The following is a 20,516-nucleotide window of genomic DNA, read 5'->3' as shown; positions in this document are numbered from 1 at the left end:
CTTTTAACTGCAAAATGGCTGAGGTTCACACATATCATGTCTATACAGAATGTATTCAAAAATATGAATTTTATCAGTCTATATAGCGCTGCTTATTGTGCCCTTCACACTTTTTGTACAAAGTTAAGGATAAGTTCACAGAAAAAAGACATTTTTTTTATTTTTTATATTTCAAATAAAAAGATGATGTAGAGCTTCAGCAGATTATACATACAAAATGAGCTGACACTTATTTACATCTTTTCATAGGTTATCAAAATAATGGTTTTAATAGAATATTGGCCATTGGGTATTAGATACTCCTTATTAAATAAGTATTGTATGCTTAGTTTTAAGCAATCCATAACAAGGACTCAACCAACAAATGTGGATTCTTTTTTCTTCCATAGTGTTCAACCTCCCATTTGACAAAGCGGGTAAATGAATATATTCTAACAAGGGGGTCCAGAATATTTTCCCTAAGGAATTGGTTTGGGTGGTCGCGGGCATTCGCGTGATCAATAATTCTGTTTTCTAAAGGGCCGAATTTTGGTAAAATTGCTACGTGATGGAGAAAGTGGGCGCTTAAGATGTACATTCGGCAGGAATCTGGGCGCACAAGGAGAGTGAAATTTTCATCAATTTTGAATATTTTTCGAATTATAACCGTTATTTGGTTTCTGTTGGATGTGGAACGAGTCGAAAAATATTTGAAATGCAAAAGGTTTTATCATAATATGGGTCTAAATATAGCAACACGATGCAATTCGTGCAAAATCCTACTTATTTACAACTGTTTTTAAATGATTTTGTTGTCTTTGGGTCTTCTCTCCACAAATTTGAAACGTGTAAAGATAACATATTTCAACATTAAAAATGTCGCTTTTTAAAAAAAGATGGAGAGATGACCCAGAGATGACTAATTATGTACTTTTTCAAATTATTTTTTGAAGGATAAAAAACTAAGTCCATTGATATGACAATGTTGTTTCAAACAGTACTTTATAGAGCATATTGACAAGTCTCGCATGGCTCAGTGGTTTCGTCCTGGATTAGTAAATACAAACATTCAGTGTTTTGGGTTCAAATCCAACTGGTGGTCTTTTTAAAAAAAAATTAAACTTTTTTGTTTTTAACGTTTGTTATTATAACATGATGTTGAATTATAATATGCCGGTATATTTTAATTTGTTGTTATTGATTTCTAGATCTGCTGAATGAACACTATTTTCTTTTCTTATTACTAGCTTTTTTAAGATATACACAATATAACTTAATTAAAATATGTTTGCATTAATATTTTCAACTAGTTATAGGTTTACCTCTCATTGCCATTTTTTGAAAGTTTGTGAGTTTTTTAAATAACCGGAATAGCCATGTACTTAGACTCTCAACATAATATATTTTTGTTGAAACCTGTACATAGCCTTTCGATGTTATAGACATTTAAATCCCAATTGATTCGTGTCGAGGATTCCTGCAAACTTACAATCTTGTGCGCTCACTTCCTTTGAATTTTCCAGGTGTGTTTTTTTTTTTTTTGGGGGGGGGGGTTGTATATAAAACAATGCCAAGTTTATACCCTGTAACAAATTTAGGTGGAGATATTGAAAATTTTGTCATCTTAAAATCCCTTTTTTCACAATTGGAAATGGCAAATAAGCTCCAAATGAAATGCAATATCCTTATACAGTATGTTTAAATGACAAAAGAAGTTGAAATGACAAAGAAGCTAGAAGTCTTTCACAGTGGGCATTCAGTCTAAATGCAATCAAACACATCAAATAAAAATACACTTAAAAAATGTTATAGTTCGATACAAGGTAATGCATAATTTCCAGTCAACAGTTCTGAGATATGATATAAATTAATTTAATTTTAACTTGTATACTCTTTTGATGTCTAATATACAACACACCAACAGTTGAAATATGTTGAATTTATTTACTAGAACATGTATCCTGCGCGGATCAAGAAAATTTTTTCGGGTGGGTCCCACATTTATTTGAGTTTGTCAGGGGGGTCCGAAGCATATTTTTGGTAATTCTATAAATCAAACGTAATTTTAAGAAATTTGAATTTTGCAGGGGGCCCCAGACCTGCCCCCCTTTCTATATCTGTGCATGTGTATTTTGTATATCAACAACTATTTATGACAAAAACATCAAAATACTTTTACACAATTAAGAGCATTGCTGTAGAAGCAGAATTTTTAATGGGATTAAAAATAAATTCCTTAACTTGTGATTTCAAATCGTTATGTGGGGATATAATTTCATATTTGAAATATAACCATATTAATGAGAACCATATTAAAACTTCATGGCATTTTATTCCCCCAAGAAAATTTCTCCTTCTACAGCACGGAAGAGTGAAGCATCATTTTTCTAAATTTTTTTTAACACAACATATTATATTTTTTCTGTTATCTTTGAATATTTGGTACATGTTTAAATAAAACCAGGAAAAAGGTTTAATGTATATTTGCATTACTTTACATAATTTAAAAATATCAATTTACCATGATAAAAAAAATTACACATTGCCAAAACTATGAAATTGTGTCACAGCTAGATGGTAAAAATTGGACCTGTTGTAAGATGGATAAAAAAATTCCTTTTCTTTCCCTTTCTTCTACACTGGTCCACTTCTTCCATAACTTATTGACAATCAAGACCTGAATCTGAAAATAATCTTTGTAACTCTGAAGAATAATTCCTTCCACCTTCGTCAAAAAATACTGGAGCCAAATCCAAGCACTTGTTTCATTCGGTTCCAGTAATTGATTACCCAGCCCTCTTTCGTTTTCTCGTACTCCGAGTCTGGAACACCAGTCTGGGTATAATTAAGCACAGTACAATCGTCTTTCTCGTCAAATTCAAAAGTCACAGTGGAATAATGTGCATCCGGCCAGGATTTCACTCTCCAGCGTTGAACAAGTTTCTGATTGGGTATCTGTTTTTATAATCAAAGTGTTCAATTACATTTTGTGACAATACTAAACTAAACTAAGATTTGACAAAGATTTTAACAAATTGGCCATCAATACATTTACTTATCAATATATGTAAAAGGGGCAGATAATTGAAATAATTGTTACAGTTCAACAAATTCTCCTGTTATATTTCCATTTTACTAATTTATCAATATTAAAGGTGCATGGTCGTGATTTTGATCAAAATTTATTTTTCAGTTTAAAATGTTTACAATCCTTCAATAAGGCATTTGTAATAGTCAACCAAAATTTGAGTGTCAGTCAACAAATTATAATTGAACTATAGAGATCACAATTCCTTGTTACGTAAACAAAGCTTGAGCTTTCAGGTCATGTTTTTTTTTTATATCCTGAATTATAAAAATAATTTCCAGGATTAGACATAAAGTGAATGTGACAAACACTAGGAACTATTAATTTATGTTCAGAACAAATTGGCAGATAGAAAAGTCAGCTTAAAAAATGAACTTCTACTGGTGTATTACCAATGTAAACAAAAACATGGCATTAGCCTTCTTTAAATAACAAAGAATTGTGAGCACTGCATCTACGACTGACACTCAAATTTGATTAATCATTAGAAATGCATTACTATTAAAGCATTGCACAGAACAGAAATAGGAAAATAAAATTTGACTAAAATCCTGATCATGCCCCTTTAATCAATATATGTAAAAAGGGCAGATAATCTTATTAAATCCTACCAATTCTACAAATTCTCCTGTTATGTTTCCATGGAGAAGGGAGAAACGACCTCCTTTTTCTACTTCCATCTCTGCAGGGCTGGCTGAAAATGCTTGAACCAGCTACAAAATATTTTGTAAAATGGTCAGTCATCATATTTCCAAATCAAACAATGACTAGCTTTCACTAAATTCTACAAGGTATTTAAAGTTTCAAAGATTTACAAGCATCAAAAATTCTTTTTATGACAAAAAAATTGAAGTATTTAAATATGCCCGCTGAGAAGCTACCGTTAATTTATCTATGTCTTTAAATCAACTTCATGAGGAAGCATGCTTTTATATCATTTTTAAACCATTACTTTGTTAGTTAGTTTATTTTTGCTTACCTTAACATCAGTGAGTGCCCTATATAGATCCTCAGCCCTGCATTTAAACTCTTCCTTCCCAACAATTTTCTTGGTGTGAATTTTCACACCTAATGGTTTAGATGCTTTGGAATCGATGACCATTTTGTTCATTTCCTCTCTAGCTTTATTCTGCAAAATAAGATCCATAGCTTAAAAGCAGTTAACGTACAACATACATGAACTAGCTATCAATATTGACAATGCTTTTGCTGCGTTTTGCATATCAAATGGTTCAACTGCATGCAAACTCAATGCCACTACACAGCACAGTTGATATTAAAAAAAAAATTCCTAGATGACAATGAATATATCCTTGGTTAAATTTAACCTTTTGTATCCCTGCCAATGACCTTGACCCTTCACATATCTTTTGGCCCCTATATTCGTTTTTTTGTATACCAGTACTTTCAAAGATACATGTATGTTTGTGGGTTTTAGTAAACTGTTGACCTATTTAATCATTAGAAAAACAGATCCACGTGTTAGTATCCAAACATAACATATCCAATTAAATGGCGTACAAAGTGAAACAAATGATATCCAATTCTTTTAATTTTTGATGCAATATCATTTATAAAGGAACAATAATAACATCATTTAAAAGCAGCCAGGTTCCCCTCAGTTTCTAACTTTTCTCAAGTTCTGTGCACTATGTCAGACTTACTGTGGCGGAGTTGATTTGAGCTTGGGTTTGTTGTTGCTGTTGTGCTCCTTTGGTTGGCAAGATCACACCTTTGCTATATTCTTCATAGACAATAAAAACAGAAACAAATTGTTAATTTATTAAAAACAAAGCCATTGCAAAGAAAAATGTTCAAATACTGGTTGTGTAAATTTCAAAATTAAAAAAAAAAAAATAACAATTACACATCACAAAACCTTATTTCGCAATCACAAATGATAGTTTTCTATATTAATTAAAATTCACACATCTGAAACATTAGATTATCAAAAAAAATTTAACAGCCAATAAATCTAAATTATTGACTGTGAAACTATGTTTAGCTCATTTTTGTAAATTTGGTGTGCCAAAGTCACCACAGCATATCATATATCAAAAAAATTCATCCATCGTAATTGGAGATAAATATGAAGTATTTTTTTTTTCCTTGACCTTACCATTCTTTAAATCATTTAAATATTCTGACATCTTCTGTCTTATAACACCTAATCCAGTCTTCCTTAGGAATTCTTTTAGTTTATATGCTTCATCAGAGTCCTTGGAAACTGTAACATTGAACTATAGGAAAAAAAACAAGAAATGCAAATTAACACATACAGTACACTGCACATCACTGGAACAAATTAAATACAATGGTCTACTCTAATCAGGGAAATGTTCGCCACGTTTATTTTCACACCTTTCTTCCTCGATGTCAGTGGGCGAATTTAAGACTGGGCAAATTCCAGTGTCTCAAATTATTTCTATAAAGTAACTGACTAACTGTGTCTGGGCGAATTCAAAATGGGGCAAAACTAAGTGTAGAAGGGCAATAATTACACAGGGTGAAAATAACTCTGTATACAGTATCTTATATGTAAAATAACAGCCAATTTTACTTACATCAATTTCATCTGCATCATTTTCTTCACTGAGGTTTGGTATTTCAAATTTCCCTTTAATTTTCTTGTCTCCATCTTTTAACTTACCTGTGAAAATTTAATCCAGTTTAAAAATAAGAACAAATCACTTTTCTTTTTTTTTTTTATATAATCTCGGTTTGCTTTTGGTTTTTTTTTTCTTTCTAAATCATGAGATACTTTAATTTAATAAATGTGAACTGAATTCCTTTTTTTTTTTACCTCACCTGACCATTCTCCTTTAATAACAAATTCGTAGAAAAATATTAATTTGGCTTTTCTGTTGTTTGCTGATGCCTCGCCTTCAATACTTGTTACCTCCTTAAGTTCACAAAAAACTGAAAGATAAAAAAAATCAATAACCTTTCAGTAAAACAAAAGTTTAATGGTAGTACCAACTGTCAATCCTGCTTAGTTATCAATAACTGTATCATTTTTAACATATTTAGTACAACCTATTTCATATAAAAAACACAATTTGTATTTACACTTTAAATATTTTTATTTCAGAAGAACCTGTCAAAGGATTGCAAAAATATTTTGAAAATTCACATTTACCAAAAACAGAGGAGCCTGGGACAGATGCTTTTCAATGAAAACCTTACTTTATAAAACAAATTTTATTAATACTAGATATAATTTTTAAAAAATCTTACATTTATCATCTTCAACTACAACACCAGTTAGCAATTCTTTCAGCCTGTCTTTTGACCAATTTGTGGCATTTTTTTCAACCCTGTAACAGAATACAAAATTTGTGTTATTCTAAAATGAAAATAAATTCATATTTAAATAACAAGCCACAAAACAACCCAACCAAAGCACTTAAATTTCACACCAGTCAACATTTCAAAATTAAAGCTCAAGCATGTTTCTGATTTATTTCGTTATTTAAATTTTTTTGGAAAGGGGAGGGGGGGTTCAATCACAATCATAAATTTACAAGATGGAAAAAATTGCTGAACCAATAACTATTAGATATAGGGTACATGTAACGACAGGTGCCTGTGGGTTAGAGCCCTGCTATAGCTCTGTTTGTTAATTGATGTTCAATTTGTTGTTGTTACACTCTTACAAGAGGCTCTTTTATCTGCATCGTCCCATCTTGCTGCAATGGGTATCTACACACACAATGATGGACCAGTGTCCCATCCAGGAGAGCCATTGACTTTCACCTGCCAAGCATCACAGAAACTGGGAAAAGGGGAGGGGGGGGGGTTAAAATCCTCTAACCTCACTCAATTCTATTTTTTTTTATAAACTGACAAAAAGATGATGTTAATTAGTTACAAATATATTAAAAGAAATTAAACTACAAGGTTGAAGGTACATGTAACTCAACCTTTCAATACATCTTTATTGCAACAAGTGCAAGTCCCGACAGTGTGGAACTATCTAAACAATTACACAGAGTGCAGCAGACGCTCAGTACAGTCCACATGTGTTCATACTAAACTTGACTGAAATGTAACAAAAAGTTGTTTCATAATAAACTTCACATAATGAATCATCATCAAATCTCAGTTACCATGACCACGTGCATAAGACCACATAAATCGACATAGAAAATCTTCAGGGGAGAACTGTTTAAAAATTCAATGTTTACTACTGTATGACAAGAACTCGATACAAATGTGTTCATAAAATCATATCTTCAGACAAGATAAGCCGGTCTTTTCTTACCAGTGCCAATTGTTGACGTTAGTTCCATCGGGTCTTTCTTCCACAATCCAGCGTGGATCCCCTTCTCCCCACTTCGCCATCCTAAGTGACGGTTTATCTGCTTGGTCTTCAACCCTCCCTCTTTAAAAGTATTTCTTTTCCCTTTAATTTACTGATTTGTATTATTAATATTCGCACGCTTTCCAGAATTTTTTGCCGGAAATGCAGTAGATCACGCCGTCTATCTCAGATTGCCGAACTTTCGAGAACGATCATTAACTCTTGTTCAATCGTACATTTTGAGTTATCTGCCCTTTGAACAGTGTTGGATCCTAATGGTAATTAATTGGTAGACCAAATCGTGTTTTAACATGCCCAATGAATTAATAAAAGATAAGTATCTTAAGTAAGTTTTTTAAATACGTTTTAATAAAGAATAAAAGAAAATTATAATTAGAAGCAAACATAAGCAAATAGATCAGCTGAATTAGGCCTAAATGAAAATTGATCAAAGAAAATAAAGCTATGATATTTAAACCCCGAAATGAATCACGTGTTGAAGGAAAAGATCTTCCGAAATTTTAAATTTATTTAAAAAAATAACTCAGGTTTCAATTCTTATTCTTATTTACCATCGTCGGAACCCACGGGTTTTCTATCCGTTGCACTGTTTTTCAAATTGAAAGCAGTGTAACTGATAGAAAACCCGTGGGTTCCGACGATGCTTATTTACTTGACGAAATAGTACATTTGTATTTTCATTAAAATCTACACTAGTTTTGATGCCAATCGGCGAACTTTGTATAGTCATTCAATTATAGCCTTTGCATTATCAAAATTAATGAGATTGCCTGCTCTCCATAAAAAAAATTCTCTCTGCTTTACCAGACTGTTTGTAAAATCTAGAATTCAATGTATTTGTTCACTCAAACCACGTTTACGTGTATAAACAATGGAACATGAGTTATAAAATGGTATATTTTAAATAGTAATGTCAATGGTCGAATTATACATCATTAACATTATGATACAAGGGCATAAAAGCATTAGTAAAAAAAAATGAAAAGAAAAAGTGGATGATTGGGTTGCATAATGGATACAGAGTATAATACATAACGATTTAAATAAATACTAAAATAGGCTTAGGCTGGACATTATGGTTTCACCGATACCTTCCGACTGAATCAGATTTCAACAACTATATACATATACCGCGGATTCACTAGAATTTCAGTGGCTCACTTTTGGCACCACCTCTCACCCACGATTTTTTTTTATCCCCAACGAATAATAAAAAACGATCTTCATTTATTCTATATATACAAACAAGTAAATTTACAATTCTAAGCACACCTCAATGTAACTTTTAAAAGATCGACAGTCCACGAAAACTGGCCCCAAATAATATTCACGATTCCGCATTGTGGAGCGGAAGACAGGGTGTAATCAACTGATCTTGACCATTACTACTTATTATACTTTCATGTTAAATACTAAAATCTGATTGGTTTAGACGCAGTTGGCAATCCGTTCTATTACCCTCAGCGTTAGCAACACACTTGGCAACGGGTAACACAACGAATTGTTACATGCGCGTAAATTATGCGCGTAGGGTTCGCCGTAGAATTCACTTTATGTATAAAAGCAGTAAAAAAAATTTAATAAAGAAATTCAGTATAATAAAATAAATAGTGCCTGTTTGGGAGGGTAACTGCTGAAATTCACACCCCTTGAAAACCATTGTTAACCTCCGCTTCGCGTCGGTTGACAATGGTTTTCTCGGGGTGTCAATTTCAACAGTTACCCTCCAAAACAGGCATTATTTGTTTAATGTAAGAGGAGGCATCTGTCCATTGTCAAAACCAATATGATAATTAATAAAATTTAAATCACCTAATAGTTATCAGCTAGTTCAATATAGTTAAAGCTGCTTGGTCCGATTTTATATCAAATTTTATGCATGCTTTTAAACGATGGCTATGCTTAGTATATGTATAATAATAAGACATTGCAGTAGTTTTACCCGTCAATTATGCCAAATTTCAATGAAGAAAAATACGTACAAATTTTGCTAACAAAACAAACGACAATAAAAGGTACCGCGTTATTTCGCCTCATGTTAAATTTCACCCCTGTAGTCGAGACGGGTATGGTTGTATTACGAATTTGACATCGCTTTAAATAAAGGTCGAAATGATCAGACAAATTACAAATAAACATGTGTACGTTTTGTTCGCTAATATTTCTAGAGTCTGCTTTCTTTACAATCGATGCATAGCATGCATGTTGAAGAAACCCAATCATTAGGGGGACGAAACCAAGCGGTTTCCTTTTCTAAACATTCCCGTGATGCATTCTGGTTTGTTTTTTCGTTTGCCCAAAGAGAAATTATTTTTATTTACTTTGAATATTTCTAACTTTGAAAGGAGACTGATTCTGCTGGTGTAAATAGGAGAAAGTCCATAACTTTCTAAGCTAAATGATTTGTATGAAAAAAAAATTTGATACTGTAATTACAAAAAAATCGGACCAAGCAGCTTTAAATGTATGTACTCTTGTCTTTTGATATCGATGGTTGCAACTCCAGTGTTATACGTGCTGCGTAGAGAAAATTTTAAGTTAAAATTCTTTTGAAATACCGCCATATGTAACTTCCATCGATAAACACCGTCGGTACCTCCGCAAAGGCGAATCAGTCTTGCAAACGCGTCTTGGGTGGACATTGGCTTGCATGTCAAATTTGTAACAAGAAATTTGATTGATGATTCACATCATATCATCTGACAGCATAAACGTCTTAATTCTCCTTCCGCTTATCTCGCCAAGTCAATTTGGTGTCTGATTCCTGAATCTCATCAAACATTTATTCTGGACATTTGGCTTTAGACGATTTTCCCGAACTCGGGGTATCTCGAAGTTGAAGTAAAGGTGGGTAACAATTCTGGTTATTTTCTTCAATAAATCTACTTTAAAAACCATGTCTAATATACGTGATAAATAACCCTTGTAAAACGGTAATCCTTTGTATTTATAACACACATGTCAGTCAAGATAGCCGCGATTTATAAAATGAAGCGGGGAATAGGTATACATTATGTGGGTGGAGAGTGGGGAAGCGGGGGGGGGGGGGGGGGAGAGAGGGGGGGAGGAGGGGGAGTCGAGGATACACAGCAGTCCAAATCCTAACACCCAACACTTACCCGTGTCTTGCCTGCATGCTCAGATTTAAAAGAGAGCACTTACATGTACATATTGAAAGTTAGGTTGGTTTTTTTTGGGGGGGGAGGGGGGGCTGTTTGTTTTTCATCTTTTCTTTTTTTATAAAAAAAAAAATTGGGGGGGGGGGCAACACAGATCAAATCCGACTTTAATTTTACACCGGTGTAACGAAGAATTTTGACCCGGGTTGAAAATTGACCCGGGGGTATATTTTCAACGTTGAATATTGAGACCAAAGGTGTTGAATAAAGACCTTAATCTGTTGAAAATTGACCCGCATCGTGGAATTTTGATCATGAAACCGGTTCAAAATTCATCAGCAAAGAAGCACAAATTAACAAATGAATATTTTCAACTTGAGTCTATTTAATGAAAAATTATCAGTTTTTACGTATTTATTCTTAAGATTTACATGTTTATTTATGGTTCAAGGGGGGGGGGCAAAAAAATCATTTTTTAAATTAACGTATCATTTCTTTAAATATGTAATAACTATTTTATTCAAAATCCAATAAACCTTTAGCGTATAATGCTGTTTTGCATTATCTATCTATATCTATATTTAAAACAATGTTTTTCAGAATATTTGTGTACATGGTTAGATGTTAAACTATTCAATACAGTAAAACTCCTTTTCATTAATTAGCTGGACAAATGTACAAAAATAAATAATTTTTTTTAAAAATTACAATTCGCCATGTTGTTTAAGTTGGTTCTACATTCACCCAGTAAATTGAAAATTTGAGAATGTTCATTGTAAATTTTCTGGGTGGGTGTAATTACAAAATTTACAGTATGTCAATTTGTGATTTTTGTGTTTGCACCCACTCAGTTTGTTGAAACTGTGATTCTCTGAATTTTTTATTCACATCCAACCAGGCAATAACAGTGTACAGAATGATGATACGCTAACATGTATTGTTATACCCCTGTAAACAGTTACTATACAACTCTATACAAAAAAAGTCCAGCATTTTGACTGTTGGACTGGAACTGTTTGACTGGAACTGTTAAAATCGACTGTTAAAAAAGACTGTTGACCGGTGACGTCACATTCCGCGAAAAACGTGAAATTGATTAGAAGGGTATAACAAAACAGTTGTTGACTGTGTCTCGGGCAACAGCCTTCGGCCTTGGGCAACAGTTTGCGAGCCGGTCCGACAGATCAACTGTTGCCCTCTACCCCAGTCAACAACTGTTTACTCTTTCATGAACAATACTGCTTTAACTATATATCTTGATAGCCGATATTATTTTAGTGTTGTATTTGTGCTGTTTTGATATACACCTTCATTATTACTAGTACTTAAATTTAAAACGTTTTTTTATTGAAATTTAAATGGATTGGATAACAACATAGCCTATGTAAACCCTTTGAAACATACAAAGCCAAGAAGTGGTGATATAAAATAACCTATGGGCATAGTATATATCATTATTTGTTTACAGATTATTTTTTAATATCGTGTATATAAGACAAGAAATACTTGGATATTAAATAATCATCTGAACATTTACCATATATAATTGTAAGACATAATGTTGGTAGACATGTTCACTCATCAACATTAACAAAACTAACACTTTCAATAATACTTGCAGAGATACAAACAAAAGAATGAGATATTCATGATCCAGCCCATTGGAAAAGAACAGTAAATAAAAGGGAACTATATAATAAGGAAAAATACATGTATAATACTTTTAAAAATAGGCTTAAACAGTGTAACTTAAGAGAACAAAAACGCGTGGGAGCCCTAGTATAACTATAGACATGGGAAACAATTTTACAATTTTATTTATCTCAAAAATCAGAACTACTATAATGTATATGAATAATAGTTAATATGAAAAGGTACACTTTTTAGTTCATTAAAAACCGCTTCTCTTTGTTGAGTGTATTTTGGACATCCCAAAAAAATCATTATTCCTGCAGATTCAAACCCACAGTATAAACATCGACTCTCATCAATTAACAAATCCTTAAATAAGTAAGTTCTTTTATTTAGATTACTAGCTTTATTACGTAGCTGGCGTAAAATAATATTTTATTTCCTATTGCCCCAAACTGAAGTGTTTGTACGCTATTGGTATATTTTGTTTTGAAGTTTTGATGGATTAAGTTTATGGAATTTTCGTTTGTGCATGAAGATTATTCCAACATTTACATGAAGACGGAACAAAGCTATTGTAATAAATAGTACGATATAGTGGTAGACAGGAAAAAAGGTCATTCAACCTAAGATGATATGCATGTTCATGCAGTTGGAAAAAAATTAATTGAATTAAATCTGGTGCTAAACCATTTAAAATTTTGTATAATAGAATTAGTTTATATTTATCACTTCGAGATTGTAAGGTTTTCAAACCAAGTTCACTATATAAAATGATGTTTAAGCAATTCAGAGTTTTTCATGATAAGTTGCCCCTCACAACATCCCCCCATCCCAATCTGGGTCTGATAAAAGCCGAACTTTATCAAGTGTTTCTCTATCAATTGTATACTTGAGTAATCTCAATCTATTCTTTTTGAATGCCTTTTCATATATAACATTACAATGATTAGATCAACCATACTCCACCAGTACATGTAGATGCAAGCCTACCTGTTAAAATTCCTTTATTGTAGTATAATTTAATGATAAACCCGACTAGCCCGTTTCATTCCGAAGAAAACGGTTATCTCCTGAGCTTTATTTACATGGTATTGTAATAATAAATGGATATCACATTTTCAGTCTCAAAATTAAATAATTAATCAGACATATCAACCAACAACAAATCAGCCATGTCCGCATATGTATCGGAAAGAATGAAAATTTTAAAACTGAAACTTTCAAAGATGTTCATGATTGTACATTTAAACAGTGTAGAGTAAGTTCCAGTTCAGATCAAAACTGCGAAGTTATGGTCAATTCTCAACAGGATCAATTTTCAACGTGTCGAGATCATCAAAGTTTAGTAAACAAAAATTTCATGCCGTTGAAAAATGACCCCGGGTATAAATTTCACGATCTTGGTCTCAATTTTCAACGTTGAAAAATAACCCAGCGGGTCAATATTCAACGTTGAAAAATGACCCCCGGGTCAATTTTCAACCCGGGTCAATATTCTTCGTTACACCGGCCCAGAATTTTCACAACAACTTTACGTGGATGTGTCATTTCAAAGTTCTCGTTTAGCTCCCTTACCCCGCGGCGCCCACATCTCTCCCAATTTGATTTATGTCCGAAATTCCTTATCTTCATTACCATAATCATATACCTGAAATTTCAATTACTTGAATATATTTTTTTGGCATTGTATAGTTTCACATGAATTTCAGATCGCATTCCATAGGCACATAGCTGTATTGACGCTAAAAACCTTAATTCCTTTTTATTACAATAGCACAAGAAATTATACGTATCTTAAAAAGTAAAATAAGAACTATTTTTAACGGCAGGTTATACCTGTGTATCAATTGATTTCTTTCTTTTATTTATTTATTTATTTATTTATTCATTTATTTATTTATTTATTTATTTATTCATATATATTTATTTATTGAATCTTAGTTCATTATAACACCATCAAACTGATTGATCTGGATCTCAATATGATGCCTGTAAAAACTGGTTGCAGCGCATAGGACATTAACAGTAGGATATGTTACTCAACGTGTATCAAATACAATTTCCCCAGGGACCATCTGATGAATTTTCAGCGCGATTGGTTGAATGTAAGCTTGTGCACTAAAACCTCTGCTTTATGATCTGTAGACCACTTCATTACATCGTTTTACATAAAATGGCGAAAAATGGTTCATTAAAAGAGAATAACTTCTCCCAATGGTCCCGTGTTTCTTTGTACCAAGTGTTCTATGGTGCAATTCTTGAACTGTTTGACATTCACGTATTAGATGATTTCTAATCAAAACGTTCGGGATTTCATGGAGTTTGATGATATTCCTTTTGTCACAACGTCTGGATAAGCCGTGGAATATTGGATTCATAAACTTTGCACACACAAAGCACACCCCAAAATTATCGTTTAGTTAAAAGAGAGAAAATGTTAATTTTATTGCCCATTTTATTACCAGTTTATGAAACAATAATAACAGGAAAATCGGAACCTTGCCTAGTTCCCGGGTGTCAGCAAGAGATAAAGTTACGAGATAGGAGACGATCGATCGTTGGGGTAATTGTCCGTTATACCGTGAAAGGAAGTCAGTGGAAAATTAAAGATAAAATAGGAAACGCTGTCAAATTAAAGCTTTATTACTGTTCGAATTCAGCGATGAAAAATGTAGAAAATGCTGGTACATCAAAGAAATTGTTGTATTTTTTGGTAGATACATACATGTATAGGAACTGAAATGACTGAATATCAAATTACAGGTGGTATATAAAATGCAACAACTAAAATTCGAACAAAATCTCAGGTGAGAATACAGGTGAAATACAGGTACACAAAACATTTTAACTCTTAAAAACAGGAATATACATGGAAAACTCGGCGAATCTCCCATCTATATACGAATGAACTTAAACGCATAAAATAACTAAACAACATTGCTTAGGTAGAGAGTACATGTAAATTTAAGTAATTTTTAGGTTTTTGTGTCATTAAAAGGGCATAAAGTCTTGTTTTTAACTCAAATATAAAATTCAATAGAAAAGGCAATCGCCTAACAGAATTTCTTTCATGTGTAAATTGTGTTAATATTTGGCATACATAATACTGAAAGAAATTCGCCATTAACATGTATATAATGTAAGAAAACATCATCAATTTCCCAAGAAAAAACATTACATAAGCAATCCTTCTTTGTAAACTAAAAGTTGTGTACTTATGATTTCTAAATTTAAATAACTCGCGATCGATACCGCAAGTTCACCGTATAATTCAGACATTATTTCATCTACAGGCAATTAATGTGATGAATTAGTTCTGCATAATTTCAGGTGACGCGACATATACCGTTTTACCGATATTTTCAAAAAAAAAAAGAAAAAAAAGAACCGAAATTAAATACGCAATGAAATTTTTAGAGGCAAAAAACAACTGTATCGTCTCTAATTGGCCATACAAAGAAAATAATTATACATGAAAAAGAATTTCAGTTTAAAGAATATTTAATTACTGTGTATTTGTGAGTTTTTGTGGTGAAGTTTTTTAAAACTCTCAATGTCAACACACGAAGATAACCTTCAATTGACGATCGAAGGGTTGTTACACTTTTTAGAGAACAATTTTGCGAAACCAATCATGCAAGTCCAATATCTTAACACGAAAAGGTGGGTCTAGATTATCGAGCTTATAACGAGAATCTGACACTATGGTATCAGTTCCCACTGTGAAAGATGGTTACAAGTAAATAACCAGGGATTTAAACTGCCGAAACTATTAACCACTATAAAAGATTTTATAAGAGGGGTATGTCCACCCAAAAGCCTGTCAATAAATCTTTATGTCCATGCTATTATCAGGTCCGCCTGATATCTATGATGAACGACACAAACACTGAAAGTGTATAAAAGCAATGACATGGCCATGGTTTTTTTTAACTTGATGAAAAAAGGGTTGATCGATTCTAAGTTATCTAAACGAAGCTGGCACTAGCATCGGTTTTGTTATGATTTTCTTTTCTACATATTCTGGATGAAACGATTTTCCTCCTTCACTGATATAAACGATGCTCGCATGAGTCCATCCCAGAGTTCGAGTATTGACGGTACCTAGCAATGCTTTGTAGCCAGCAATGAAAGTTGATTCTTTGGCTCTCGGAAAACCAGTCGCTGGCGAAAGCGGTGGCGACCAGCATGTGTACGTCATGTTCGTACTGACTTCCGCACCGAGCGTACTGGTCATACGACCGCTTGACGGCGGCAAAGATCTTGTCGCTATCAACGTACGACGGTTTCTTCAGCAGGAACCTTGCGATAAGTAAGGACAGTTTGGCAACGCTTTGCGGCGTGTACCCATAATCGTAGTCCGGATCGAATTCGGCGTACTGGACATCTAGAATCTCGTTCCTCTTTTGTTGCAACTCGTCTTTTGTCTTCCTATACTCTCTTTCGAGGACACGATTTTTGGACTCGGAGATTTGCAGGTCTCTTTTTAACGTCTTTAACTGAAATTCTAGGGATGATATCTTTGCCAGAAGTCCTGAAAGTTCGATAGAGGTAGCTTTATTTTCTAGAGTTAACGCTGCCATAGATTTGTGCATGTACGAATCGTAGTTTTCGTCCTTTAGGGAAGCTGCAATACCATCGCAAGTCATCTGATGGTTCGCCAGTTCAGAGCGACTTACCATATCAGAACAACCAGCACACTTTACCAAAGTGTATCCGCAAACTTCTAAGTGCGGCTTTAACCTTTCGAGTTTTACAACCACTTTGCATCCTCGGTCACTGTTGTCACACATGACGTCAAAACCGTTGACAAGATTACGTATACACAGGACCGGTTTGGCTTCCTTCAGGGTCATGATGTGCCTACATTCCGGACATGAGTTGACCCGCGGCTTGCTCATCCAAGTTTCCAAACACGAGTAGCAAAACGAATGTCCACACGGAGTTAACACAGCATCTTCTATTACGGAGCTGCAAATTCCGCACAGTAAATTAGGATCCACCGTTCCAACGAACCGATGAGTGCTAAAACCCATTGTCTCACCTCAGCTTGCACACCTACGAATGTGACACACTAGCATTCTTGGGGTGTCGTTTTCTCGCACATAAAAACAAACAAAAGTTTTATCAAGTCGTGGACATGTCTTGCTCACGCCCTCTATCGGAAGTTCTGGGAGGTCTGCAAGGTTGTTTTTGATGTTCCTTGTTCCAGCGCTTCGTTCTGACTGAGTCTTAACTCTCAGCGTTAGGTGCGGTGTATTGACGCTCAAAGATCAATACCTGAATAAATCCGAGAAAAAAATAGATCAGAAGATAAGTGTCCCTAAATTGTCACTTCTCAGCACTCAGTTCCTCTTATCATTCACAGTGTATAATTACTACTATCCACCGAAATATTTCCACCCGGAATAATAAAAGGGGGAAGGACTTGACTTGAAACAAAACCAGTTTTGAGTTAAAGGATCGAGAAGAATCACGCTGCTTGATAACAAATTTGATTTTCTTTCTACTTTTCCTGCTGTGTCAAAGGAGATTAAGTTCATTACGAAAATAAGGTTTAAAATGACAGAGCAAATACACACAGAAACAGTTCATTTAAAGTAGAAGTCACGGTTCAAATAACAAGAGTTTCTTCTTGAAAAGATCAAACTCTCTGCAAGCGAGCGCGTTTGATGATGTATATTTCTCGCAGAAGACACGTTAATTCCATTTCCTGTGTGCAAAGAAGTCACTTACTGCATTAATGATTTGCTTCGAGCTATTGTCTTAAGAACCTTATTTCGTATAAACGGAAAATTATGCGGAGTATTATCTTTCATTTGCTGGCCTTGGATGAATATTTTACAGATATGCATTGTAAAGTAAATAGACTGGGCCGATTTCCCAGTTGACACAGAGGATCCCTATTAGCATTCTTATTTCAGGAATGTTTATATAGAGAGGTATTCCCATCTTCAAATATTTTTTCTAAGGGAGATAATTATATTAAAGTGTGCAGTCGAAAAACGTCTACTATTAAAAAATATATATTTGTTATCCTCATCGCACGGGATAATTAAATTTCCTTTAATGTGGGTTTGGGTGTCAAGTCTGCAATTCTTATTATCCGATACCTTTTTTATTTCCTTTGGTTATGCACTTTACTTCAATAGAACACTGGCAGATATTTTTTTTTAAAGTGTGTGTGTGTGAGGGGGGGGGGGGTCTACATTAAAGGGGTTGTCGGCCAATATTTAAAGTGTTCTAATCGGTGGAGAGGGAGGGCTCAAAACTAATGTCTTTAAAGTTACAATTTGATTTACATGTATATGTTAAGATTTCCTATCATTTCTAACGCTGTTAAAAAAAGGAGAGGTGCGATTAGTTTGAAATTTGTTTTTCAATATGTAAATTTCAGGAAACTGTCCGTTTCAAAAAAGGGGGTAGCCCCCTCACTCTCCTCCGTTGCTACGTGCATGGAACGACCACCTATATATTCATAGTATAGCATTAGATCCGTGTAAAGGAATCTATCGGACTGTGTAATAGCAATATAGTACACCCTGGTTATTCCTCCCTGGGGAACCTGTTGATTGGGATTCACCCGGCGATGCACTGCCTTAAAGTTGTGGGTAATTAGAAACAATGCCATATGTTCGTACTGAATAATTCACCTCTATAGTACTATGCACGAAGGGATGCATCGGCACCGCGGAGTATTTCTCCACAGGCTTGCGCATAACCTTAGATCCGGGAGTTGTTTCCATAATCCGAGGATCTCCACGCGAGTTTCTTTAACGGAGCACTTGTTAAAAAGACATTTATAATTCACAGCGGCCATCTGCCGTGTTTTCATCCAAAACAACCGCGCTACACAGACACATTGCAAAATAGATGTCGTACGTACACGGGTACTATATGTACATGTTTATTTCTGTAAAATCACTGTAAATCAATCGGTTTTCGGCAAGCTTATTTAGCGCATAGTGCAACCATGCATCTGTGGACGAAAAAGCCCAGTCTCGGTCATTGACTTACGTTAACATTCTCTATTACACACACTAGTATTTTTTTTTAAGGAATTTGATCAATTCCAGAGGAAAATGATTGATTTCCTGTATTAAATATATTGATCAAGACCAAGACTTTTTTTTATTCAATAAAACACAAATTTTTAATCCATCCAAAACAGATTAAAAAATATGTATATGATCGATTACTCAAGTCGAGATAAAATTGTTGTAATTTCTTAAGTTCAATTTATTCACGCAAACCATGTATAGTATCTTAATTGTGTTAACAGGCTTGGGGTAAATTACATTGTAAAATTTGTGTATTTTTTTTTTTAACAATTAATTTTAATGTTCTTAAAACAAGTACAGTAAAAACGCCTCTGACGTTCTATACACGTATATTTTTCTGATAATAAAAAACCCATATATACCTACCTATATTATGTAGGAGGTATATTTTTTTATTATGAGAAAAATATATAACGTCAGCTGGCTGTGAGTAACAATGGTGACGCCGCACAGGTTTCAACAAATACCTGCAGATAAAATTCAAGGATTCAAAATGCACTTATAACTATTATATGCGGTTAATTGTATTTTCGAATCAAAATCCCCTTGAAGTTACCATTTGCATCTAAGCCACGCGTCAACAAGTTAACATTCTGTATTTTTTTTTTCAGAATGTCGATTTGTCTAATAGCTGTAGAAATTAAGTATTTAAAAAGTCGTCATAACACTGATTTAAGATTGTTTGGCTATTAGCTTAAATGGTATTTTAAAAACATTTTCAAAAATAGTGCTTAAATTAACAAACATGTCTTTTTTCTCCTCATAAAATATAAAGACATGTATGCACTGCAGTGCATCCCTTCATCAACATAATGATATTTGCGTTCCAACGGTATGCTTGAATGCAATGCACCAATATCTATTATAGATAGATACTATATATTATGTAGAAATAATTTGTTTAGTTGAATCTGCATTCATAAAAGTTTGAATTTCTCTGTCAAAACAAACGACTTCTGAAACTATTTTAGGATTTTAATATGTCCAAAAATATTATTGGACAACAGTGTACATGTATAAATGTATTCCTTTCTTTTTTTAACAAAATATATTTCATTGAACAACAGTGTACAGGGGTTTTCATGAGCGGTGTGTCTGGCAAAAGTAAAGAATTCGATTAAAGTCCAAAAGGCAAAACTCTCGCGCAAAAGATTGACAACGATTTCCTTCCTCTTTTCTCCAGGAGAAAAAAAGAGTGGCTGGTAAACTATTTTCTTTTGAAGATGGTTTAATGATGGTTTCTACCAATATTATTTTCTCAAACTTAAAAAAATTAAAACTCAAATAATACAAACAATTAGATATGTATT

General features: G+C 33.6%; 2 protein-coding genes across 2 annotated transcripts; both read right to left on the bottom strand.

Moving 5' to 3' along the window:
• Positions 1-1,527: 1,527 nt before the first annotated feature.
• Positions 1,528-7,559, bottom strand: LOC128177573 (activator of 90 kDa heat shock protein ATPase homolog 1-like). Its single transcript, XM_052844325.1, has 9 exons — positions 7,332-7,559; positions 6,305-6,384; positions 5,876-5,986; positions 5,632-5,717; positions 5,187-5,307; positions 4,732-4,811; positions 4,047-4,196; positions 3,679-3,780; positions 1,528-2,934 (listed from the first exon to the last, which is right to left on the bottom strand). The coding sequence occupies exons 1-9, from the start codon at positions 7,409-7,411 to the stop codon at positions 2,710-2,712; spliced, it is 1,035 nt and encodes a 344-aa protein (XP_052700285.1). The 5' UTR covers positions 7,412-7,559; the 3' UTR covers positions 1,528-2,709.
• Positions 7,560-14,770: 7,211 nt separating this feature from the next.
• LOC128178690 (E3 ubiquitin-protein ligase PDZRN3-B-like) lies at positions 14,771-17,753 on the bottom strand. Its single transcript, XM_052845980.1, has one exon. The coding sequence runs from the start codon at positions 17,179-17,181 to the stop codon at positions 16,192-16,194; it is 990 nt and encodes a 329-aa protein (XP_052701940.1). The 5' UTR covers positions 17,182-17,753; the 3' UTR covers positions 14,771-16,191.
• Positions 17,754-20,516: the final 2,763 nt, after the last annotated feature.

Source organism: Crassostrea angulata, chromosome 3, assembly GCF_025612915.1.
Source record: "Crassostrea angulata isolate pt1a10 chromosome 3, ASM2561291v2, whole genome shotgun sequence".
NCBI lineage: Eukaryota > Metazoa > Mollusca > Bivalvia > Ostreida > Ostreidae > Magallana > Magallana angulata.
The sequence above is the reverse complement of the archived record's forward strand: the minus strand, read 5'-3'. Positions and strand labels throughout refer to the sequence as shown.